Source organism: Lissotriton vulgaris, unplaced genomic scaffold, assembly GCF_964263255.1.
Source record: "Lissotriton vulgaris unplaced genomic scaffold, aLisVul1.2 SCAFFOLD_247, whole genome shotgun sequence".
Taxonomy (NCBI): domain Eukaryota; kingdom Metazoa; phylum Chordata; class Amphibia; order Caudata; family Salamandridae; genus Lissotriton; species Lissotriton vulgaris.
Window position 1 is genome coordinate 508,838 of NW_028255597.1, and position 21,729 is coordinate 530,566.

The 21,729-nt window shown below is 45.4% G+C and overlaps 1 protein-coding gene across 2 annotated transcripts in view; it reads left to right on the forward strand.

Annotated features, from left to right (window-relative positions):
* The window catches only part of DENND4C (DENN domain containing 4C), a 1,503,495-nt gene that overhangs the window by 326,906 nt on the left and 1,154,860 nt on the right, over positions 1-21,729 (forward strand). For both annotated transcript variants that reach the window (XM_086951990.1, XM_086951991.1), the window contains exon 6: positions 5,646-5,815. In XM_086951990.1, coding sequence (XP_086808116.1) covers positions 5,646-5,815 — 170 coding nt within the window. The remainder of the gene's footprint in view (positions 1-5,645; positions 5,816-21,729) is intronic.

The window sequence follows — 21,729 nt, forward strand, 5'->3', positions numbered from 1 at the left end:
AAGCGTCCATCTTGTGTTTCTTTACACTGCTCTGCCGATGCACCTCCGTCCTGACCCACAGTACTGGTACCCACGGGCAGCAAGAAAAACCATGCTTGGTGCGAGGCCTACCCGCAGCTCTACCAGTGCTCCTCCGTACTAGTCTGCTAGTTGCCAATAGAGGTACCTAAATATGTCCATATGTGGGTGCACACAAGTAAAAACACGTATACATGCATGAAGAAATACAAGCATGAGTAATGAAATGAATGCAAGTCTACACAGATAGCGCCCTCATGCCCTCACTCTACCACTCTCACTCTACCACTCTACCGCCCTCACTCTACCACTCTACCGCCCTCACTCTACCACTCTACCGCCCTCACTCTACCACTCTACCGCCCTCACTCTACCACTCTACCGCCCTCACTCTACCACTCTACCGCCCCCACTCTACCGCCCTCACTCTATAACTCTACCGCCCTCACTCTACAACTCTACCGCCCTCACTCTACCACTCTACAGCTCTCACTCTACCACTCTACAGCTCTCACTCTACCACTCTACAGCTCTCACTCTACCACTCTACAGCTCTCACTCTACCACTCTACAGCTCTCACTCTACCACTCTACAGCTCTCACTCTACCACTCTACAGCTCACTCTACCACTCTACAGCTCTCACTCTACCTCTCTACAGCTCTCACTCTACCACTCTACAGCTCTCACTCTCTCTACCGCCCTGACTCTCTCTACCGCCCTGACTCTCTCTACCGCCCTGACTCTCTCTACCGCCCTGACTCTCTCTACCGCCCTGACTCTCTCTACCGCCCTGACTCTCTCTACCGCCCTGACTCTCTCTACCGCCCTGACTCTCTCTACCGCCCTGACTCTCTCTACCGCCCTGACTCTCTCTACCGCCCTGACTCTCTCTACCGCCCTGACTCTCTCTACCGCCCTGACTCTCTCTACCGCCCTGACTCTCTCTACCGCCCTGACTCACTCTACCGCCCTGACTCACTCTACCGCCCTGACTCACTCTACCGCCCTGACTCACTCTACCGCCCTGACTCACTCTACCGCCCTGACGCACTCTACCGCCCTGACGCACTCTACCGCCCTGACGCACTCTACCGCCCTGACGCACTCTACCGCCCTGACGCACTCTACCGCCCTGACGCACTCTACCGCCCTGACTCACTCTACCGCCCTGACTCACTCTACCGCCCTGACTCACTCTACCGCCCTGACTCACTCTACCGCCCTGACTCACTCTACCGCCCTGACTCACTCTACCGCCCTGACTCACTCTACCGCCCTGACTCACTCTACCGCCCTGACTCACTCTACCGCCCTGACTCACTCTACCGCCCTGACTCACTCTACCGCCCTGACTCACTCTACCGCCCTGACTCACTCTACCGCCCTGACTCACTCTACCGCCCTGACTCACTCTACCGCCCTGACTCACTCTACCGCCCTGACTCACTCTACCGCCCTGACTCACTCTACCGCCCTGACTCACTCTACCGCCCTGACTCACTCTACCGCCCTGACTCACTCTACCGCCCTGACTCACTCTATGACTCACTCTACCGCCCTGACTCACTCTATGACTCACTCTACCGCCCTGACTCCCTCTACCGCCCTGACTCCCTCTACCGCCCTGACTCACTCCCTCTATCGCCCTCCCTCCCTCCCTCTATCGCCCTCCCTCCCTCCCTCTATCGCCCTCCCTCCCTCCCTCTATCGCCCTCCCTCCCTCTATCTATCACCCTCCCTACCTCTATCTATCACCCTCCCTACCTCTATCTATCACCCTCCCTACCTCTATCGCCCTCCCTCTATCTATCGCCCTCCATCGCCCTCACTCTCTTCCACCCACCTCCTCCTCTAACTCCCTGTTCTCTTCTCTTCTCCAGTGCTTATCTGCTGCTCTCTTCCACCCTGCCTCCTTCTCTAACTCCCTGTTCTCTTCTCTTCTCTTCTCTTCTCCTGTGCTGATCTGCTGCTCTCTTCCACCCGCCTCCTTCTTTCACTCCATGTTTTCTTGTCCTGTGCTAATCTGCTGTTCTCTTCCACCCGCCTCTTTCTCTAACTCCCTGTTCTCGTCTCCTGTGCTAATCTGCTGCTCTCTAACACCCGCCTCCTTCTTTAACTCCCTGTTCTCTTCTCCCGTACTGATCTGCTGCTCTCTTCCACCGCCTCCTTCTCTAGATCCCTGGTCTCTTCTATTCTCCTGTGCTGAACTGCTGTTCTCTTCCACCCCAACTCCTTCTTTAACTCCATGTTCGCTTCTCTACTCCTGTGCTGATCTGCTGTTCTCTTCTTCCCGCCTCATTCTCCAACTCCCTGTTCTCTTCTCCTGTGATGATCTTTCAGCTACCTTCCATCCGCCTCCTTCTCTAACCCCCTGTTCTCTTCTCCTGTGCTGATCTGCTGCTCTCTTCCACCCGCCTCCTTCTTTAACTCCCTGTTCTCTTCTCCTGTGCTGATCTGCTGTTCTCTTCCACCCTCCTCTTTCTCTAACTCTCTGTTCTCTTCTCCCGTGCTGATCTGCACACACAACCCCACACACACACACAACCCCACACACACAACCCCACACACACAACCCCACACACACAACCCCACACACACAACCCCACACACACAACCCCACACACACAACCCCACACACACAACCCCACACACACAACCCCACACACACAACCACACACACACACAACCACACACACACAACCACACACACAACCACTCGCACAACCACTCGCACAACCACTCGCACAACCACTCACACAACCACTCACACAATGACTCACACAACCACACACACAACCACACACACAACCACACACACAACCACACACACAACCACACCCACACACACATCTATCGCCCCATTCTATCGCCCTCACTCTCTATCTATCGCCCTCTATCTATCGCCCTCTATCTATCGCCCTCTATCTATCGCCCTCTATCTATCGCCCTCTATCGATCGCCCTCTATCTATCGCCCTCTATCTATCGCCCTCTATCTATCGCCCTCTATCGATCGCCCTCTATCGATCGCCCTCTATCGATCGCCCTCTATCGATCGCCCTCTATCGATCGCCCTCTATCGATCGCCCTCTATCGATCGCCCTCTATCTATCTATCGCCCTCACTCTAGCTTTCTGTCGCCCTCACTCTAGCTTTCTATCGCCCTCACTCTAGCTTTCTATCGCCCTCACTCTAGCTTTCTATCGCCCTCACTCTAGCTTTCTATCGCCCTCACTCTAGCTATCTATCGCCCTCACTCTAGCTATCTATCGCCCTCACTCTAGCTATCTATCGCCCTCACTCTAGCTATCTATCGCCCTCACTCTAGCTATCTATCGCCTTCACTCTAGCTATCTATCGCCCTCACTCTAGCTATCTATCGCCCTCACTCTAGCTATCTATCGCCCTCTCTAGCTATCTATCGCCCTCTCTAGCTATCTATCGCCCTCACTCTAGCTATCTGTCGCCCTCACTCTAGCTATCTGTCGCCCTCACTCTAGCTATCTGTCGCCCTCACTCTCTATCTATCGCCCTCACTCTCTATCTATCGCCCTCACTCTCTATCTATCGCCCTCACTCTCTATCTATCGCCCTCACTCTCTATCTATCTATCGCCCTCACTCTCTATCTATCTATCGCCCTCACTCTCTATCTATCTATCGCCCTCACTCTCTATCTATCTGTCACCCTCACTCTCTATCTATCTGTAGCCCTCACTCTATCTGTCTATCTATCTATCTATCTATCTATCTATCTATCTATCTATCTATCTATCTATCTATCTATCTATCTATCTATCTATCTATCGCCCTCGCTCCATCTGTCTATCGCCCTCGCTCCATCTGTCTATCGCCCTCACTCCATCTGTCTATCGCCCTCACTCCATCTGTCTATCTATCTATCTATCTATCTATCTATCTATCTATCGCCCTCACTCCATCTGTCTATCGCCCTCACTCCATCTGTCTATCGCCCTCACTCCATCTGTCTATCGCCCTCACTCCATCTGTCTATCGCCCTCACTCCATCTGTCTATCGCCCTCACTCCATCTGTCTATCGCCCTCACTCTATCTGTCTATCGCCCTCACTCTATCTGTCTATCGCCCTCAATCTATCTATCTGTCTATCGCCCTCACTCTATCTATCTGTCTATCGCCCTCACTCTATCTATCTGTCTATCGCCCTCACTCTAGCTATTGCACCACCACTGCATCACTCAGGGGCACCACAGCATCACTCAGGGGCACCACAGCATCACTCAGGGGCACCACAACATCACTCAGGGGCACCACAACATCACTATGCGTTACTACAGCATCACTGAACGCCACCACAGCATCACTCTGTGCAACCATTCAACAACAACTGGTTCAAATATGTTCTCTCAATGTTTCAAGCTTTATTACAAATGTCACAAAAAGATATTTCACTTCTGTTCTTGGATTTTCGTCACAATAAAATACACTGAACACAATCTTCACAGAAGTTATTTACAAAAGTTTAAGCTATTGCCATTATAAATTACAGTAACTTTTATTTAAGTATTAATTATTTAAGAAAATTAAAAGCCATTATTTGTAATATGAATACATCTAAGTCACGTAAATACAAAACATGTTGCATTACAAATGCTATAGGTGTCACATTTGCAAAAGTTAAAAGTATTGGCATTGTAAATGACAAAGCTATTAATTTAGCTATTTTCAAAACCAACACATAAATAAAAAACGTGTCATTTACAAGACCAATAGCTCAAACCTTCCTAATGCGAGACCTATTGCATTGCAAATGCTTGTTGTAACGCACTCTGATATCCTTCGGGATCTTGTTCGCGCATATATAAAACTTTAAAAATAAAGGAATAGTTGCATTGTGTCTTTGCACATGTACTCACAGATATTTATATGGGCGAAAGAATCTTTAAGTATTTACCCCTCACAAACTTTTTTCATTCAGAGGAGAGCAGATCTGCACTGTTACTGGTGAATTTGAGAGGTTGTGCTAGGCACTGGCTAGAGTCGGACCTGGAATATGTTACTGTTCTATTTATCACGGTTAACAAAACAGCACTGAGTCTTATCTAAAAGTCATTTTTCAGTTGCAGACAAAGTTTTGTTTGAGCTTACCTATACGTTGCTATTGAAAGATCCTTCCTTAAAAATAAAGGATTTGAAAATAACTAATTTAACTATTTTTTTGCTGCTCATGGAATACTGGAGGTACTACGGAATTTAAAACATTTCATTTTTTAATATAAGGTAGTAATGTCTGGGAAAAAAGGATGATTTAAGTACCTGAGATGATTTTAGGCTGCAATCTGAAAATGGCACCGAAGTTCTGTTTATTAGGAGGTTCTTTTATTGGGAAGAATGCGGTTTGATGAACAGATTCAAAGCCTGTGGATTTGATGTTGGCCATTCGAGAGAGTTCGAGAGGCGAGTTAAACTTGTGATAAATATGTACTGAAAGCAGTAGGGGTGGTTGAAGTTACACCTTTCTAGGGTCTCTGATTAAATATTATAATAAATTTGTTGGGGTTGTATTATTCTAATGTGTATTGATTTGATAAATAGAATGGACATATGTTTGTGGATGGGCAATTAACCAATCCTTTGTCTTTGATAGGTTTAATTTTCAGATATCCAGAAGTGGATTATGAGTCCTTTCCACTCCCTCAACAGGTGCCCCTATTTTGTCTACCCATGGGAGCGACTATCGAATGCTGGGCACCCCAAACTAGATATCCACTTCCAATTTTCTCAACGTTTGTCCTGACTGGTTCAACTGCAGTAAAGGTATGCATGTATTTACAGAGTTTAACTTGGACTCCTTTTATAACCCATTTTACTTATTTCAAATTGAACAGTACAAGAATGGACATAGCTTTCCTCCTCTCAATCAGACCCCAGCATACATTTACGGATTCAACCTATTGCACCTGGCTACCCACCCTTAGCCCCTGACACACACACCCTTCGCTCTGATTCACATCTGTGATTCAAGAGACTAGTTCCAGACACAAGGTGTAACTAGTTTGTTTCCTAGTCCACCTTCTGACAGATTAGACCATAAATACCCGATATAACTTCTCAAACTAAGCACCAAGCCCGTGTTCTGACTCTCATTAACTCAACACCTGCTTTACAGATCTGCCCCCACTGAAAGGTGCGTTGTACATTGCAGTGTAGGAAGATGTAAAAGGACAATTACAATATTTCTAGATCACTTCTGTGGTAATCGACTTTCATTAGCCTCTTCTTCTGGCCTGTATAGTGTTGCAATAGTTCTTCATAATCTACCAGACCATTGTTTTTTTCCCTCAGAAAGCCCAGTTTAGTTATAGAATCCTCTGAGGCCAAGAACACCAGTAGTAAACAATGCTAGCTGTCACAAAATGAAGCCAGTAATTCCTGATTTATGTAAAGGAAACTTCATTAATATTCATAGACACTGAAATTGTTACACTCTCATACATTATTCCAAAACGCTTTTAAAATAGTGAACAACAGGTAGGGTATTGAAGGGGGTGAAGGGAAGGCGTTTTGAGGTGGTTAAGCTGCAAAATGTCTTGGTAATTACGCTATAGAAGAAATGTACGTGAAGGGGGGCTGTGTTATGAATGGATGATAGTCCCAGATAGTGTTGCTCCTAGATAAGGAGTAGCTCAATCCAGTGTGACCTCCATGACTGCATCTTGTCATTATCATTGTCATAGGCATCATTTAGGGGTAAAAAATGAGAAGCAGTTTATTGTCCTTGCTTCCTGTTGATATACCTCATGCTACATTTATTAACCCTGCCCTTCAAGGAAAGAGGGGCAGTGTTCTACAAGCAAAATGTAAACTGAGAGCCAATATTATCTTCTGTAGTTACCATCCCTTGTCACTCTTCTACCTCTTCAGCAGACTCCTATTTGTTGCGTAGAGAATATGGAAGGGACCCAAAATGTGGTATTCTTGCCACTGGCACATCTGAGAAAAGGACGAAGGCTGTTTTGTGGAATTCTAAGGACTGTGAGCCAGTGCCAACTACTGCTGATAAAATGACCTAAATCCGCAGGATGCACAAGGCTGAGGTGGTTGCTCTTCCATTCTGTAGACATCTGCGCCTTCAGGGGCTCCACTGTTCCTCCACTGTCCTACACTCAGCCCTACTAGGCTTTTGGTTAGGTCTACGAAGGGCTTGGGGGAGGAGCATTGTGAGTATTGATGCTGCACTTAGTGTTTTTAATTCTGCCTGCACAGAACATTTGAGACCAAGTCTGTGAAAATACGCCCAATGGGAATATGAGGCTGTACTAGAGCATTTCAAGATAGGCCCACGCTGAAACAATGCACTTGGTTTAGGTGGCTTCATATTAGGCGGTAGTTCTGCATGTTCTGGTATTGGCTGGATTTGAAGTTGATCTCTGGCATTTGGTGTGTATGGTTATATTTGGACATCTGGAGCTATATCTGAGCATTTGATTATTGAGACTGGGCTTTTACATGTTGTTTTTAGGAACTTGATGACTGGTCCTGTGAGTTCACAAACTGTGCTAGGATATACCATGGTTGTACTTCTGCAATTGCTTATTGTGCTATGTTATGAAGAGTGCTGATGGAGAAAGATTTTTTATTTATGCACCACCTTTCTAAAAGATTCGCATGCCAAGTCTTCCCTCATCACTTTTATTATAGTTTGTATTTTCAAACTCTCACCAAAAGATTAATAAATGCAAGTGCTCTGAAAAATAGACTATATTATGAAACTATATGTAAAGCACCCCTGCAATCAGAGCTTCTAATTGGCTTCTATGGAGCCTAACAAGTTGGATACCGTACTCAAAAATACAATATGCAGCCTTTACCTTTTTGAGCTGTAAAAAGTCTTACCGCTACAGAGCCAGCTAAGCAGTTTTCTCTGCCAATTTGAAGGTGTCACAAGACAATACTGAAGCCTTTGCAGACTTCCTTCTTCTCCACTTCTAAGCAAGCAAAAAGATTAGATCAACTCTTTCGGGCTAGGGTAACTAGGTGAGTAAGGACCTACTCCGCTCCAAGCATGCAACAATGAGACAAAAGTAATCTTAGAATAAGTTACCTCTCGAAGGGAAAAAATATGAAATATTAGCAGCAGTTTCTTTTAAGTGCCTTGTTTTTGAGCTGATTCATGATATAAAACGTGCAACATTCTGGCATCAATTTATTGTATTTCTATTAATTCATGTAATTTCCTTGTGTATGTATTTGGTTATAAGGTGACAATATTTCCAGAACCAAAAGACCAGGATGACAGTAAACATAAAAGTGGGCCAAATGTTGACACTGATCATCAACACAAAAGGACTACAGTACAGCACTCCCCTACTCTACCACTTCCTAAAAACCTAAAAAAAAGCCTTCAAATAAAGACAAAAACAGACTAGAGTTTCAGAGGTTGTGTACTTTGTTCAGTTTTTTAAAATGTTTGAATAAGTCAACGAGAGAACTCAGCTGGTTTCATCGCACATGAGCAGCTCCTTCTGTTATCCAGTCTGGTTTTCTTTGCATTCCGGTACACGTAGTCCTTTTTTTATAATGGCTAAAATATTACAAGTACTAGAAAGCAAATTAAATAAAGAGGACTGCATGAATGTGTGTTTCTGTATATTGGTTTGGGGAGGTGGAAGGAAGAAGAGAGCCTCTTAAAGACTATTTATTTTTGTGTAGAGTTGTGCAAACCTCTCTTAGATTAAACCCTTCATGAATAAACTGTAACAAAGACCCCCACCGACTCTCCCCGCGCTAATGAGCATCTTGGTGGCAGAGAGAGCTTAATCCATTGTGTGTGTATTTACTCTCTTTAAGCTCTTGCTACTTCATGAGAAGAGTCCTCGATCTCTAAAGAACAAATGAAGTTGGGATTAAGATTGATATGCCTATATTTTGTACACTCGCAGTACTCTCTCCCTGCAGCACTATAGATTGTCTGCAATTTGTAGGTAGAGCCTAGAGGCAGCACGCATGCGCTGCTCTGCGAGGCATGCTATATTCAGTCTGTGGATTTTAAACACACCCATCGCTTTTCATTGGTTACTTGGTCTACCTTTATTAATTCCATAGTTTTCGTTGGTGAATAGTGTTAATTTGTCCCGGCTTGTGGCTGTTTTGTTCCCTCCCAGTAGACTGCCCCTGCTACATGGATCCTTTCAGTATGGCCCATAAGTTTTCTTTAACTGCGCTACTTTTTCTGTCCGCCCTCTCCTCGCCGCTGGCTGGCACACAGCGCTGCTTGCAGTTCACTTAATCTCTTCCTGCGTCGATATTATTTAAAGTTGGCACATATGCATATTTATTTTTATTGACAGCATTTCCCATAATCTAAAAAGTCAGAATGGGTTTCATCGTGCTACGCAATGCAGGTCATGTGCTGAAAACATTTCTCATTGTTGATTATTTTTTATACCATGGGAGGTCGGACCCGCGCACCAGTCGGCATGCCTGTGCATGTCTGGCTAGAAAGAGGCACTTCCGTCTTCTGTTCTGACAAGGACAGTGTCCACTTATCCTGCTCTGCTGCGGTCAGCTGCCCCCCCTCTCGTTCTTTCTCTTCTTCCCCCTCTTTGTCTGTCTCGCTCCTCCTCAATTGCTAAATGGAAGCATGACTTAAAGAAACAGCTCTTATCCTCTCTTTTCTTTCCTCTTTTTTCCCTCATTCATTCCCCTGTAAAATGGATCCAAAAGAGAAATAAACAATTTTTGCTGGAAATGTCGTCTTTTTCTTACATTTTTCCATTCCAAAGTGCAGCTGCGTGATGTAGAGAAAAAAGATTTGAAATACAAAAAATAACGAAATGAAGGAAGACCGAGTGGTTGCAAGGTGGCCATATTGGTTTTATTCACACCCTGAGTAAACACAACAAAATTGTACGGGGTCAGTGATACACATCCAAAGGTGTATCCAAAGCATCAGAGCACGAGCTCTAGTGCAAGTATGCCAACTATGGAGCTGAGACCTCAGATTCCTAACTTATGGGGAAATCATCCAAACACATTAGCGCCACTTTACAGAGTTTGTCAGTGAAACACTATTTGCATTTTCTCGTCTTTCTGCCTATGCGTGGAGTGGAAAATGTTTAATGTGATCCTTAGCAGCTGTTTTGCTTATTTTAGATTAAGAAATGTGTACTGGAGCTCTCATTTCAGGGATGTAGTCTTTTTAAACCATACTGCTCATGTATCGTAAGGATATAAGCTATAGACATTGAAACAAGTCCCTTCTGGGGCCTGTAGTCATGTCCTTGATTTTTCACGCAAAAACCCTCATTGATTTCTGAATAATGAGTGTAAAATCGTTAAGGTACCCATGTTGTTTCTGCTTATATTTCACATGCTTTACAGAATCTTCTATTCCCTTTAAGTGTTTGGTTTTTCCACAGTGTTATTTTTTTAAGGCAGCAAATTACTCTTGTCTAGTGCATAATTTGAAATGAGTTGTATCCTGGTGTTTATAGTGGGCCACAATTGGGTTGTAGCTACAGACAGTGCAAGTTTCTCTCAGTGGGGCAGTATGGTGTACAGTGGGGGAGAGAATGTGGCACTATATCCAGAACTGCCAAATTTGGAACTGGGGAACCAGGTTCAGTATTCATGACCAGTCTACCAGACCACTCTCTTGAGAGTGCACATTCCCATGCTGACCTTAGAAGGTCCTACTAGACTTTAGAAGCACTTGTGTCTTGACACCAGGAGGTGGACCCTAGCAGTGGCAAGCGTGGGTTAACCATGAAGGCCTGTCCACCACAATCCATACTGAAGTTAACCTCCAGACTTGCGGACAGGCCTACCAAGCAACACACCCTATAGAGACAGCAACTCTGTAGCTAAGGTCACAGGACCCTTGAGGCCAGTCCGCCTCATCCATTGGTACCTCCATTTACCTTTTTTCAGCAGTAGTAGTGCCTGTTGGTCAGGGCTGCGAATGCCTTAGCGATACTTGGTCGCTATGATCGCCAGATGTGGTGCGACCTTTCCCCCTATCTGGACCAATTGCCGGAAGATGCGAAAAAAGAAGCGAAGAAGATTCTTCTGGAGGGAGAAGTGACGTCTGCTGAAGTAATTGACTGTGCCATGGACATTGCAACAACTGCGTTCCGCTCCCTTGTGGGCGCTGCTAGCCTTTGGCGTCAAGCCTGGCTGTGGGCTACATGGTTTTGTCCTGAGGTCCAAAATAAGATCTTGGATCTTACCTTAGATTGGGAGGCGCTCTTTGGGAAGCATATTGATGATGTGCTACAGAACATCAAGAAAGAGACGGAAACCACAAGATCCTTAGGGACTCTGCAGTACCACAAGGTCCTCTTCCGTGGAGCCGGAGGTAATGCCACGTATAGAGGAGGATACCAGCAACAACGGTATTCCTCATATGGATCCAACTCGCAATCTTACCGGCCGAATTATAACCAGAGGCAAAATCAATCATCCTCTTTCTCTAGATCGAACAACAGAGGAAGACCAGGACGCCAGGGGAGGGACTCCTCCGAGCGTCAATAGCTGCTTGCTGGCTCTTACTACTGTCCCTTCTCCTGTAATATCAGTGGGAGGCAGAATTTCAAATTACCATCACAACTGGCAGCAAATCACATCGGACTATTGGGTGCTGAGATCATTCACTGTGGCCATACTCTGGAATCTGTCCATGCACCACCTTCCAAGCCCCCTCGCACCACTGCGTCAAAACATCTCTGTCTTCTACGGTTGGAAGTCCATCAAATGTTCCTCAATGGAGCAATAAAGCAGCTTCCTCTCTCTCAGCGGGGAGAGGGTTTCTACTCCCGGTTTTTCCTGGTCCGGAAGACTTTAGAAAAATGGCGCCCTATTCTAGATCTGAGGGAGCTCAACACCTATCTCATCAAACCATCTTTTCGGGTGGGTTCTCTGCAGGACATCCTTCGTCTTCTCAACTCTGGGATTATAGGCCACATTGGATCTAGAGAACGCATACTTTCATGTACCCATCTATCCAACTCACAGGAGGTTTCTACGCTTCACAGTAGCCAAGAGCCACTTTCAGTTCAAGGTCCTGCCTTTTGGACTCCGGTCTGCTCCGCGGATCTTTACAAAGGTATTAGCTCCAGTGGCCGCTTTTCTGCAAAAACAGCTCCAGGTTTTCCCTTACCTGGACGACTGGTTGATAAAGGCTCCTACCAAAAACACGGCAGAGGAATCAGTTGCAGCATGCACACACCTTTTCGACAGTCTAGGTCTAACTCTCAACACAGGAAAGACGTCTCTCTGTCCATCCAGGACACTTTGATTCCTGGGAGCCATTCTAAACACGTCCCTCAACAAAGCCTTTCCGACCGTAGAGAGGCAAGAAAAACTGATGGACATGGCCCGTCTGCTGTTAAAAAGACAGTCTCGTTCAGTTCACCTCTACAAGTCCCTCTTAGGGTGAATTTCCTCATGCATTCCTCGAATTCCTCACTGCAGGTTGCGATTGTGTCCTCTCCAGGAGGAGCTGGGCTTGCAATGGCACCAAGTCGACGGATGCTTTGAAGACAAGCTCTCAGTCACCGCGGCCATGAGGGACGCCGCATCATGGTGTAGTAATGTGGACAATATTTCTCAGGGTCTATGTTTCAGGATCACCCCAGCTCCTCAAATAATAACTACAGACGCTTTGTTGGAGAGTTGGGGAGTGGTCTTGCTAGACCTTCATGTAAGCGGCCATTGACTACCCCAACATCGTCTTCTACATATCAATCTTCTGGAGCTCCGAGCGATTCGTCTGGCCTTGCAGGCTTTTCTTCCGCGGATAAAGCAGGCTGCAGTTCTAGTACGTACAGAGAATACGACAGCCATGCATTACATAAACAAGGAAGAATGGCACCAGATCTCGTCTTTTGTCTCAGGAAGCCCAGGTGATTTGGAAATGGGCTATCCAGCAGGGAAGATCTCTCAAAGCGGAGCTCCTTCCAGGCGTTCTCAATGAGACGGCGGACATGCTGAGCATATTGAAATCAGTCAGCCACGAATGGGAGCTGGACCAGTACACTCTGGACCAGGTTTTTCTCCTATGGGGCAGGCCCTCCATAGACCTCTCCGGAGAATAAGAAATGCCGATTTTACGCAAGCAGGCTTCACCATCCGGGATCATTGGGGAATGTGCTTTCGATGGCCTGGTCAGGTGCCTTTGTTTACGCTTTTCCCTCCATTCCACTGATTCCCAGGATTCTCAGGAAGCTCAAAGCGGAACCTTGCAAGATGATCTTGATAGCTCCTGCGTGGCCTCGACAGTTTTGGTTCACAGAGCTGCATCTCCTCTACCTGGACCTTCCTCTTCTGTTGCAGCCTATTCCTTCGCTGCTGACAATGTCCCAGGGCCAGGTCTGGCACCTGGATCCTCAATCCCTACAGTTGTCTGCATTGCTCCTGAGCACCGAGAGTTTCTTGGTTTGACCCTTTCAGCAGAATATAGGGATGTACTTTCTCAGGCACGAGTGGCATGTACCAACAAGGCATGCCGGCTAAAGTCGAAGCCTTTCTACATTTGGTGCCAACAAGAGGGTATCAATCCTCTTTCTTCTGAATCACATGAGGTTCTTCCTTACATTCTTTCATTAGCAAAATCAGGGCTGGCTCACTCATTCATTAAAGTTCATCTTGCCGCCATATCTCGCTTCAGACGCACAGCTTCTGGTCATTCCCTCTGATCGGCAAGGATAATCAAGCAATTTCTCATGGGCCTTTTTAGAGTCTTCCGTCCAGTCAAGCCTCCACCTCCTCTTTGGCATCTTAACGTGGTTCTCACCCAGCTCATGGAGTATCCCTTTGAACCTCTTCACCGGGCGGATTTGAAATTCCTCTCCCGGAAGGTGGCTCTTCTTTTGGCCTTGACTTCGGCTTGGAGAATACTAGAATTGCATGCTCTCACCATTCAGGAACCTTTTCTCCAATTTAAAAAGGGGACAGTGATACTCCGTAGTAACCCAAAGTGTATACCAAAAGTGCCTTCAGACTTTCATTTGAATGAGCCGGTCATACTCAAAGCTTTTTCCCCCACTCGCTGAACATTCATAGGTGCTTAAAATTCTATCTTCAAAGTACTAAGGACTTCAGGAAGTCTCCTCATCTATTTGTATCTTTCAGCGCCCCCGTAAGGGTTTTCTCCTTTCCAAGCAGGGAATTGCTCGTTGGATTACCAGCGCTATTAAGTATTGTCACAGAGCAGCGGGCAAGCCCTTTGAGGGTCGGTCCGTGCTCATGCCACGAGGGCGATTTCTTCTTCTGCAGCCCTCTTTGCCGGAATTCTTATCCAGGAGATCTGCTGGGCGACAACCTGGAGCAGTACTCCTACGTTTACAAGACATAGCCTGTATTCTTCAATGCAGAGTGACACAGCAGTGGGCCAGGCAGTCCTGAGGAACCTCTTTCAGTAGTGGTGAGCTTGCCCTTTAATCCCTCCTTCCATTTGACTGTTTTTCAGTTCTTGGCACATTTTTGAACCTCATGTGTTTCTAATTACTAATGTTTCTAAGAATGTTTATTGACCATTTAAGTTGTAATTATGGTGAATTGGCTGTTGCTTTGTTCTTGGTTTTATAATGATCATGGTTCTAAAAATGTGCTCATAACTCATTCTCAGGAGGGTTCTAAAGGGTGAGGCCGATCTGATTGGTTGTTCACTTTTTTTGGTCTCTCTTACAAAAAGAGGTGGATATGTTACAAAACTAGAATGGGATTCGGCCTAGTTTCTGTTTTGGTAATGGTTTCTGTTGCTATTTTATGTATACCAGGGACTCCCATTCTGAAGACTGTGAATGATACAAGCATGGGAATCTATGAAAGCTTCCAATACTGGAGAAGCAAAGTTACAGGTAAGTAACTTGTTTTCTTTTCTGTTCTAGATCAGCCGGATAGAGATGAGCCATTTTTTGAGTGGGATTACTGTAAAGTTTACTATGATGGGGCTTCTTACCCTATTCAATAGTTCTTACTCCATACGCGTGCTCCACACTCTTAAGACCCTCAACAAAGTCCCTCCTCTTCCAATAGAAAAAATTGTGCTTCCTTTTTGATTTAAGGACAAAGTTACAATATTTATCAACTGTAAGCACCGCCCTTTATGTGGCTGAATTGTGAGGGTTCACTAAAAAAGACTACCTGACCAGAAACCGAACTTAAGTTTTTGAAGAGTATGTTTCTTTTGCCCCCAATCTGTTGTCACCCATTGAGTTGCGAGAAACTTGGTTCATCTCTGTCCCTGCCTTACTCCCCTCTAAAGATCTGGTGAAATTGCGTTACTGTGAGTGGGTGGCACAACCTGAGATTAATAATTGCGCAAGTGGGATGCTCACCAGCGAGTTCTTGAATTTCAAATCGGTTAGCACATTGGTACACTATTTATCTATCATCCAGGTACCGAACAATAGGAAGCTTTACATCCAGTTTAGGATTGGCACCCTCTCTTTGAACAACTTTACCAGTGGATGGCACCATAACTTGCTATGAACTAGTTTGTTATGGTTGCAACATTGTTACTGAATCTGTTGCCAATATAGTTTTTGCTTGTCCAGTATATGCGCTTCCAAGAGACAAGTGGATTAAATAATTTGGAAGCTGCTAGGTACATGCAACCATCAAGCAGCTGTACTCCTATTAAGAATAGCGCTAGACCCTTATTTGCTTGTGCTGCTGCCAAATTTCTAGGGCATATGTGGTGCATTAGGAGGAAAACCCAAACGTTTTAATGTATTCTAAACTGCTCTTGACAATTGCATGTATACGGCTTTCTAATCTTCTAGCCGGTACTTGCACAAGTTTATTTTTTATCACAGCTGGAATTGTTTGAGTTTTTATTGTTTTGTATTACAGAATTTAATTATCTGTGACATGAGAGTAATAGTTTGATGCGCTTTAAGCACTGCATATGTGTTACTTATTCATTCACTATTGCTTTCAATCTGTTACTTGGCCAGAAACATTAATGGCATGAATGCCAAAATAAAGTTATTATATTAAAATTGAACAGAGCAATCCCTTTTTCACAAGCATGTGAGGTGAGGGGGTCTTTCTGAGGAAGAAAACAGGCTTCACTTTAAATGTGGCTCTCCTCCATAAAATGCGCCAGGCTCTCAATAGCTTACCTCTGTGAAATCCTAGCCAAATTAAGCCTGAATTATAATACTGGTAGTCTCACAACATGTATCACGCAACCTTGCGTTTCCTATAAACATTTCATCTGATAAGATAGGATTTAATTCAGAGTAGATATATTTGCTGCAGTTTCTATTACAGTTGCTAATATAGCTGCTATTTCGGCCCCATGACCTCATCCGCTATGGGATTCATAGTCCCACTGTTGAACCATTTTCTTCTTGAGTCCAAAACCAAAATGAAAGTCGTTTCCAAAAGAAGGCAAACTTGCCTCAGCAGCTGTTTCATGGACATTGCTTTGGATGTGCTACATAGCTTGAAATGCTGTCCAGCACAGTTGTGGCTGGCTCAGAAGCTCCTCATTTCATTCATAGGTGCAGTTAAGAGTTGTCAGTCAACATACTTTGTATGGCTATTTGCCCATAAAAGTAGCCAGACAAATATACAGAGTACAATTTAAAAATACACAAAAGATAGTTAAGAGTTGTGCATACGAGTTTCATTTGAGAGGAACTTTTCCAGGAATATGTCGAGGAGGCAGTCCAATCCATAATGGTGACTACAGAGACAGCCAGGTTTCTAACATGTTTGCAAACCATTCTTATGTGGCATTTAGAAGTAGTGGTATAGGTTGAGATTCTGGCTCGTAGGGACATGTTCAGCTGTATATAGGGTGGATGCTCCCTACCTCACAGCCACTCCAGCATCATAAAAAGCTCCTAAGGAAGGACACAAAGCTCAAGACGGTATGAGATCAAAGGAAACATCTAATTCCAAATGAGGTCAAGGAAGGTGAGCATGACTCATTTAGAGTTCATATTCCTCTCAAGGCGACTCAGGTGGGTGCAATTCTGAGTATTATTTAAAACCGAGGCAGTAAATTCCACAGTCAGATTTTCGATATAATACAATATAGATGCACAGGTTGGAATTTGCTAACCCCCCGCCCTCCCCTCAGACATTACTCAAGAATAAACAACATCACCACCATTTGTCTCTTCTAAAAAGTTGTCCATAAAAGAGCACTTCAAAGACTGCCAAACAAGTAGTGGTGAAAATGTTTTTATACATTATTCTGTCGGGTGAGGAAACTCTGGATTTAGTAGCTCATAGGGCTAAACAAATACTTTGGAAAGGAAAGTTGTAAAATGGCGACAATCAGACATACTTCAAGTGTTGAATGTGGGAGATTATATTGCCAAACTTGCACCATAAAAGTGCAGGCAGCATGCACATCGTGAGGTCTTTTTTATTGACAACAACTGATGTTGCCAATTTATGGTGCTCCTATTTTGCCTAAAGTTGGCACTAAGACTTTCCATCAAATGCAGTGCTCCAGCAACACCCTGCTTTGTAGCTTTTGGTTCTTTACCACTTGCTCAACAGAGACCCTTTGTATCATAGCCTCATAGAAGCCACGTCACTAGCTTTGCAAGCACTTTGAGGGTTAGGTATCACTCTAAACACAATTGAATCATTGTTAATCGAAAGGATTTAAAAAAATAAATCGAAAGTTTTATATAGCGCTGGCTAGACCTGGAGGTATCGGAGCGCTTTATATGAGTTACATCGAGTTACAGGTTACATAGTTACATCACTTAAATCGAAGAGTCACAGGGGGAGGAGGAGGGGGAGGGGGGAATACACAACGGGAAAAACAAGGAAAATTATTAGATGTCCGCTGGGTAAGTGACGGCCGAGGGGGTGAAACCAGGGCCAGACTCCTCTTTAGCTGCTCCACCGGACATCAGCCAAGGTTGCTTGTACATCGAGGTGAGTACAAACCGTTTTGGAATCTGCCCAGGGGGTGTCATCAGAGGTCCATCAGAAGTTCAGAGGACCGTTATTATGAGTTATATATAGTGCTGGCTAGACCCGTAGGTATCAGAGCACTTTACATTAGGCTACACACTGTTACAGAGAATGAAAACAAATACACATTGCGTCAAAAATTAAGCAACAAATTGGGAGAGGAAAGAAAGGTGAGACAAATAGAGAGGAGGGAGTAAGGGGAAGTGTGAAGGGGGAGGATGAGGGAAAAGACTTCAGGAGAGATGAAAGGTAGTCTGCCCTAAGACCGACTGGGTAGGTGACGTCCGAGGAGTGAATCATGTGGTTGATCCCTGGAGCGGGTCTAGCTTGCTGTTTTTCCACAAACCCACCACCCTATGGGTGACCAGAAGCACACACATGCTTCGAAGATTGGCACACTGGCAGCGTTAGCATTGTTTAGATCGCCATCTGGTGTTGGGCTCGGATGTTTGCAGTTTGTTGTTGTTTTGGAAGAAGTCTTGTAGTCACGAGATAGGTGGCTCCTCCCTTGGACGATAGTGCGTATGGGCATCGACTCCATCCCCAGATTGTTTTTTTCCGCCATCTGGTTCGGAGGTGACTTGCTGCGCTCCGGTTCGGTACCGTGTTTCTGAACCTCTTTCGACGCGCAACCTATCACACTCTACGGTATTGTTTCGTTCCCGTGCCTTTCGACGCACTAACTCCCAAATCCTCAATTCCGGTTGTCAACGCGGGTCGCTGGGCCTATCGGTGCCATTCAGACCTACAGCTAATGCAACCTTTGTCTTTCACCAGAGCACGAATAAAAGGATTGACAAGCCTGCGTCTCTTTTCGATCCAAGAAAACCATCTGTGATTGCCGGGCTCGACGACACGTTATGACGCACAGGCTGCACCGGTGCCATAAAATATTTTCGATGAAGGCCCGACATTCCAGAGGCAGAGGATTCGGAAGAGCTTGAGATCATCTCTGAAGCCGACGACACCGACTCCGATGACCACATCACTCCAGGGCAATGAGTGAGTACAAATGTTCCTGCCGCTGTCACACCCGAAAAACAGAAGGCTCCTGTCAAAACTTGGCCTGAAGGCCTTAGTCGAGACCGAAAGAAAAGTTCAGAAGCCCCGCCTCCGGGCCCGGCCCCGGCCCCGAAAATGAAAGAAAAGCCTTCTGGCTGCTCTTGACCGAGCAAGCTGCATATCTGTACTCTGAAAACACATTGGGTACCGAAAGCGGGGATACACATCTCCATTACGCCCAAAAAGGCCTCGACGCCGAACACTTTGGCACCAAAACACCATAAAGCCTCGGAACTGGAAAAGCATAAATCTTCAGATCCAAAGACAAGCTCCTCCTACAGCTACAAGAGACCAAATCAAAGCCCCGCTCGGAACCGAAAAAATCGCCACCGAAAGAAGTCAAGCAGGAAGAACTGTTTCGACCAGATCCTCTTGATCTGAAACAAAAAACATTACATGTGGACCCTAAAACAGGCCATATTGTCAGTCTTTCAGCAAAGAAGAGTAAATCCGATACCTCACTCGCACCTGAGGTACCTGTAAAGAAGAGCGACTGTGCAACTTCACCCATAAGACCCTCTTCTCCTACTAAACCTTTTGTCTCCTATAAACTCTCCTGTACCCTCTCCTAGATTTTCTCCATGCTCACCCTTACCACCACAGGATGAGGATGACTTAAGGGATGGGGGTGGACACAATAAGGATTCCTTAGATGACCCTGATGATGACGACACTACCCCACCACAGGATACATGGGACGATTACGATGATCCCACAGATCCACCAGACCTTCCTGATCCAGACCCATACCCTAAGCCACCCCCCAGATGATAGTATAGGATTTAGTCCGCTCATTAATAGAGTTGCGCAATATCATGGCATGGAACTACATTCCGACCCCATGGAAGAAGACTTCCTACTGGACACTTTTGCCCAGTCACAAAAAGCAATGCACACATTGCCAATGCTCAAAGGTGTCATTAAACATGCACCAGACATATTTAAAGACCCTGTCAGGACCAGGATTCTCAATCCCTGGATTGCTAAAAAAAAATATAAGCCTGCTCCTAAAGATCCAGTATACATCAAACGACAACTCCCCTTAGATTCTTTAGTAGTGTCCAATGCAAGAAAACATGCAAATTCCCAAACCTCTGGTGATGCACCACCCCCAGATAAGGAGTCTAAACCGCTGTATGCATCAGGTAAACAAGTTGCCTCCCAAGCAGCCAATACCTGGAGGATAGCTAACGTTCAAGCACTACTTGCAAGATATGACCGAGCTCGCTACGACGAGCTTGAAAATCTTATCCAACACTTACCTGACCAGTACAAGGCCAAAGCCAACGATCTGGTCCAGGAGGGCAAGTTAATTTCAAATGCATCCATCAAATGTGCCCTCGATGCAGCATGCACTGCATCTAGATCTATTAACACCAGTGTCTTTCTCCGCAGACCTGCATGGTTACGCATTTCCGGGTTTAAACAGGAAGTGCAAGCAACTATTTTAAATCAGCCGTTCGATCGAGAACACCTGTTTGCCCAGCTGTGGACACAACTGTAGAAAAAATGAAAAAAGACAGACATTGCAAAATCTATGGGAGCGTTCCAGTTTCATGCCACACGAGGGTCCTTCCGTCGCTCCTTGTATAGGGGCGGATCCAAGGACATTGGCACAGACACTACTTCCTCCTCCCACAATACTCCTACACAAAAATCCCCCAACAGGGGATATTTTAGGGGGGTACAGAGGAAATAATAACAAAGGGAGAGGTTGCAGTAACAACCGAACCTCCCCTACTGCCAAGCAATGACTTCCCTCCGCTCCCTCCAGACCATTCTACTCCGGTCGGAGGAAGATTATCACAGTTACTACCTGTCTGGAACTCCATCACTACAGACAAGTGGGTAAGACAAATTATCCAGTATGGTTACTGCCTGGAACTTACTGCAACTCCCCCCAACTATACCACCCAGACATCATTCAATGTCCAAAGAACATCTAATGCTTCTCAAACAAGAAGTTCTATCCCTTCTTCAAAAGCTTGCAATAGAACAAGTTCCCCTCCAGTATTAAGGCACGGGGTTTACTCCCTTTACTTTCTCATCCCAAAGAAGGACGGTACTCTCAGACCAATACTGGACCTCGGAACACTCAACCTCTACATGCAATCAGATCATTTTCTCATGATCACTCTTCAACAGATCCTCCCACTACTCCAACAAGGCGACTTCCTTACCACTCTAGAACTCAAGGACACCAACTTCCATATTCCTATACACCCTGCTCACAGGAAATATTTAAGGTTTGTAGTGGACGGTCAACACTATCATTTTAAGGTACTCCCATTCGGCGTGACCACAGCACCCAGAGTCTTCACAAAATGTCTGGAAGTAGTAGCCGTCCACTTGCGAAGACAACAAATTAATGTGTTTCCGTACCTCGACGACTGGCTAATAAAAGCCAAGTCATACAATCAATGTGTTCACCACACTTACAGAACAATTCACCTGCAACACAACTTGGGATTCACAATAAACCTCACTAAATCACATCTCCAGCTGTCCCACAAACATCAGTATCTAGGGGCCACAATAGACACTTCCAAAGCCCTGGCGTACCCCAATCCAGTCAGGATAGCCAGTACACCAAACCTCATAACAAGATTTCAGCCCCAACGTTCACTACCAGCTTGGGTATTTATGCAGCTGATAGGGATTATGGCCTCTTGCATTTTCATAGTACCTCATGCAAGACTTCATATGCGCCCTTTACA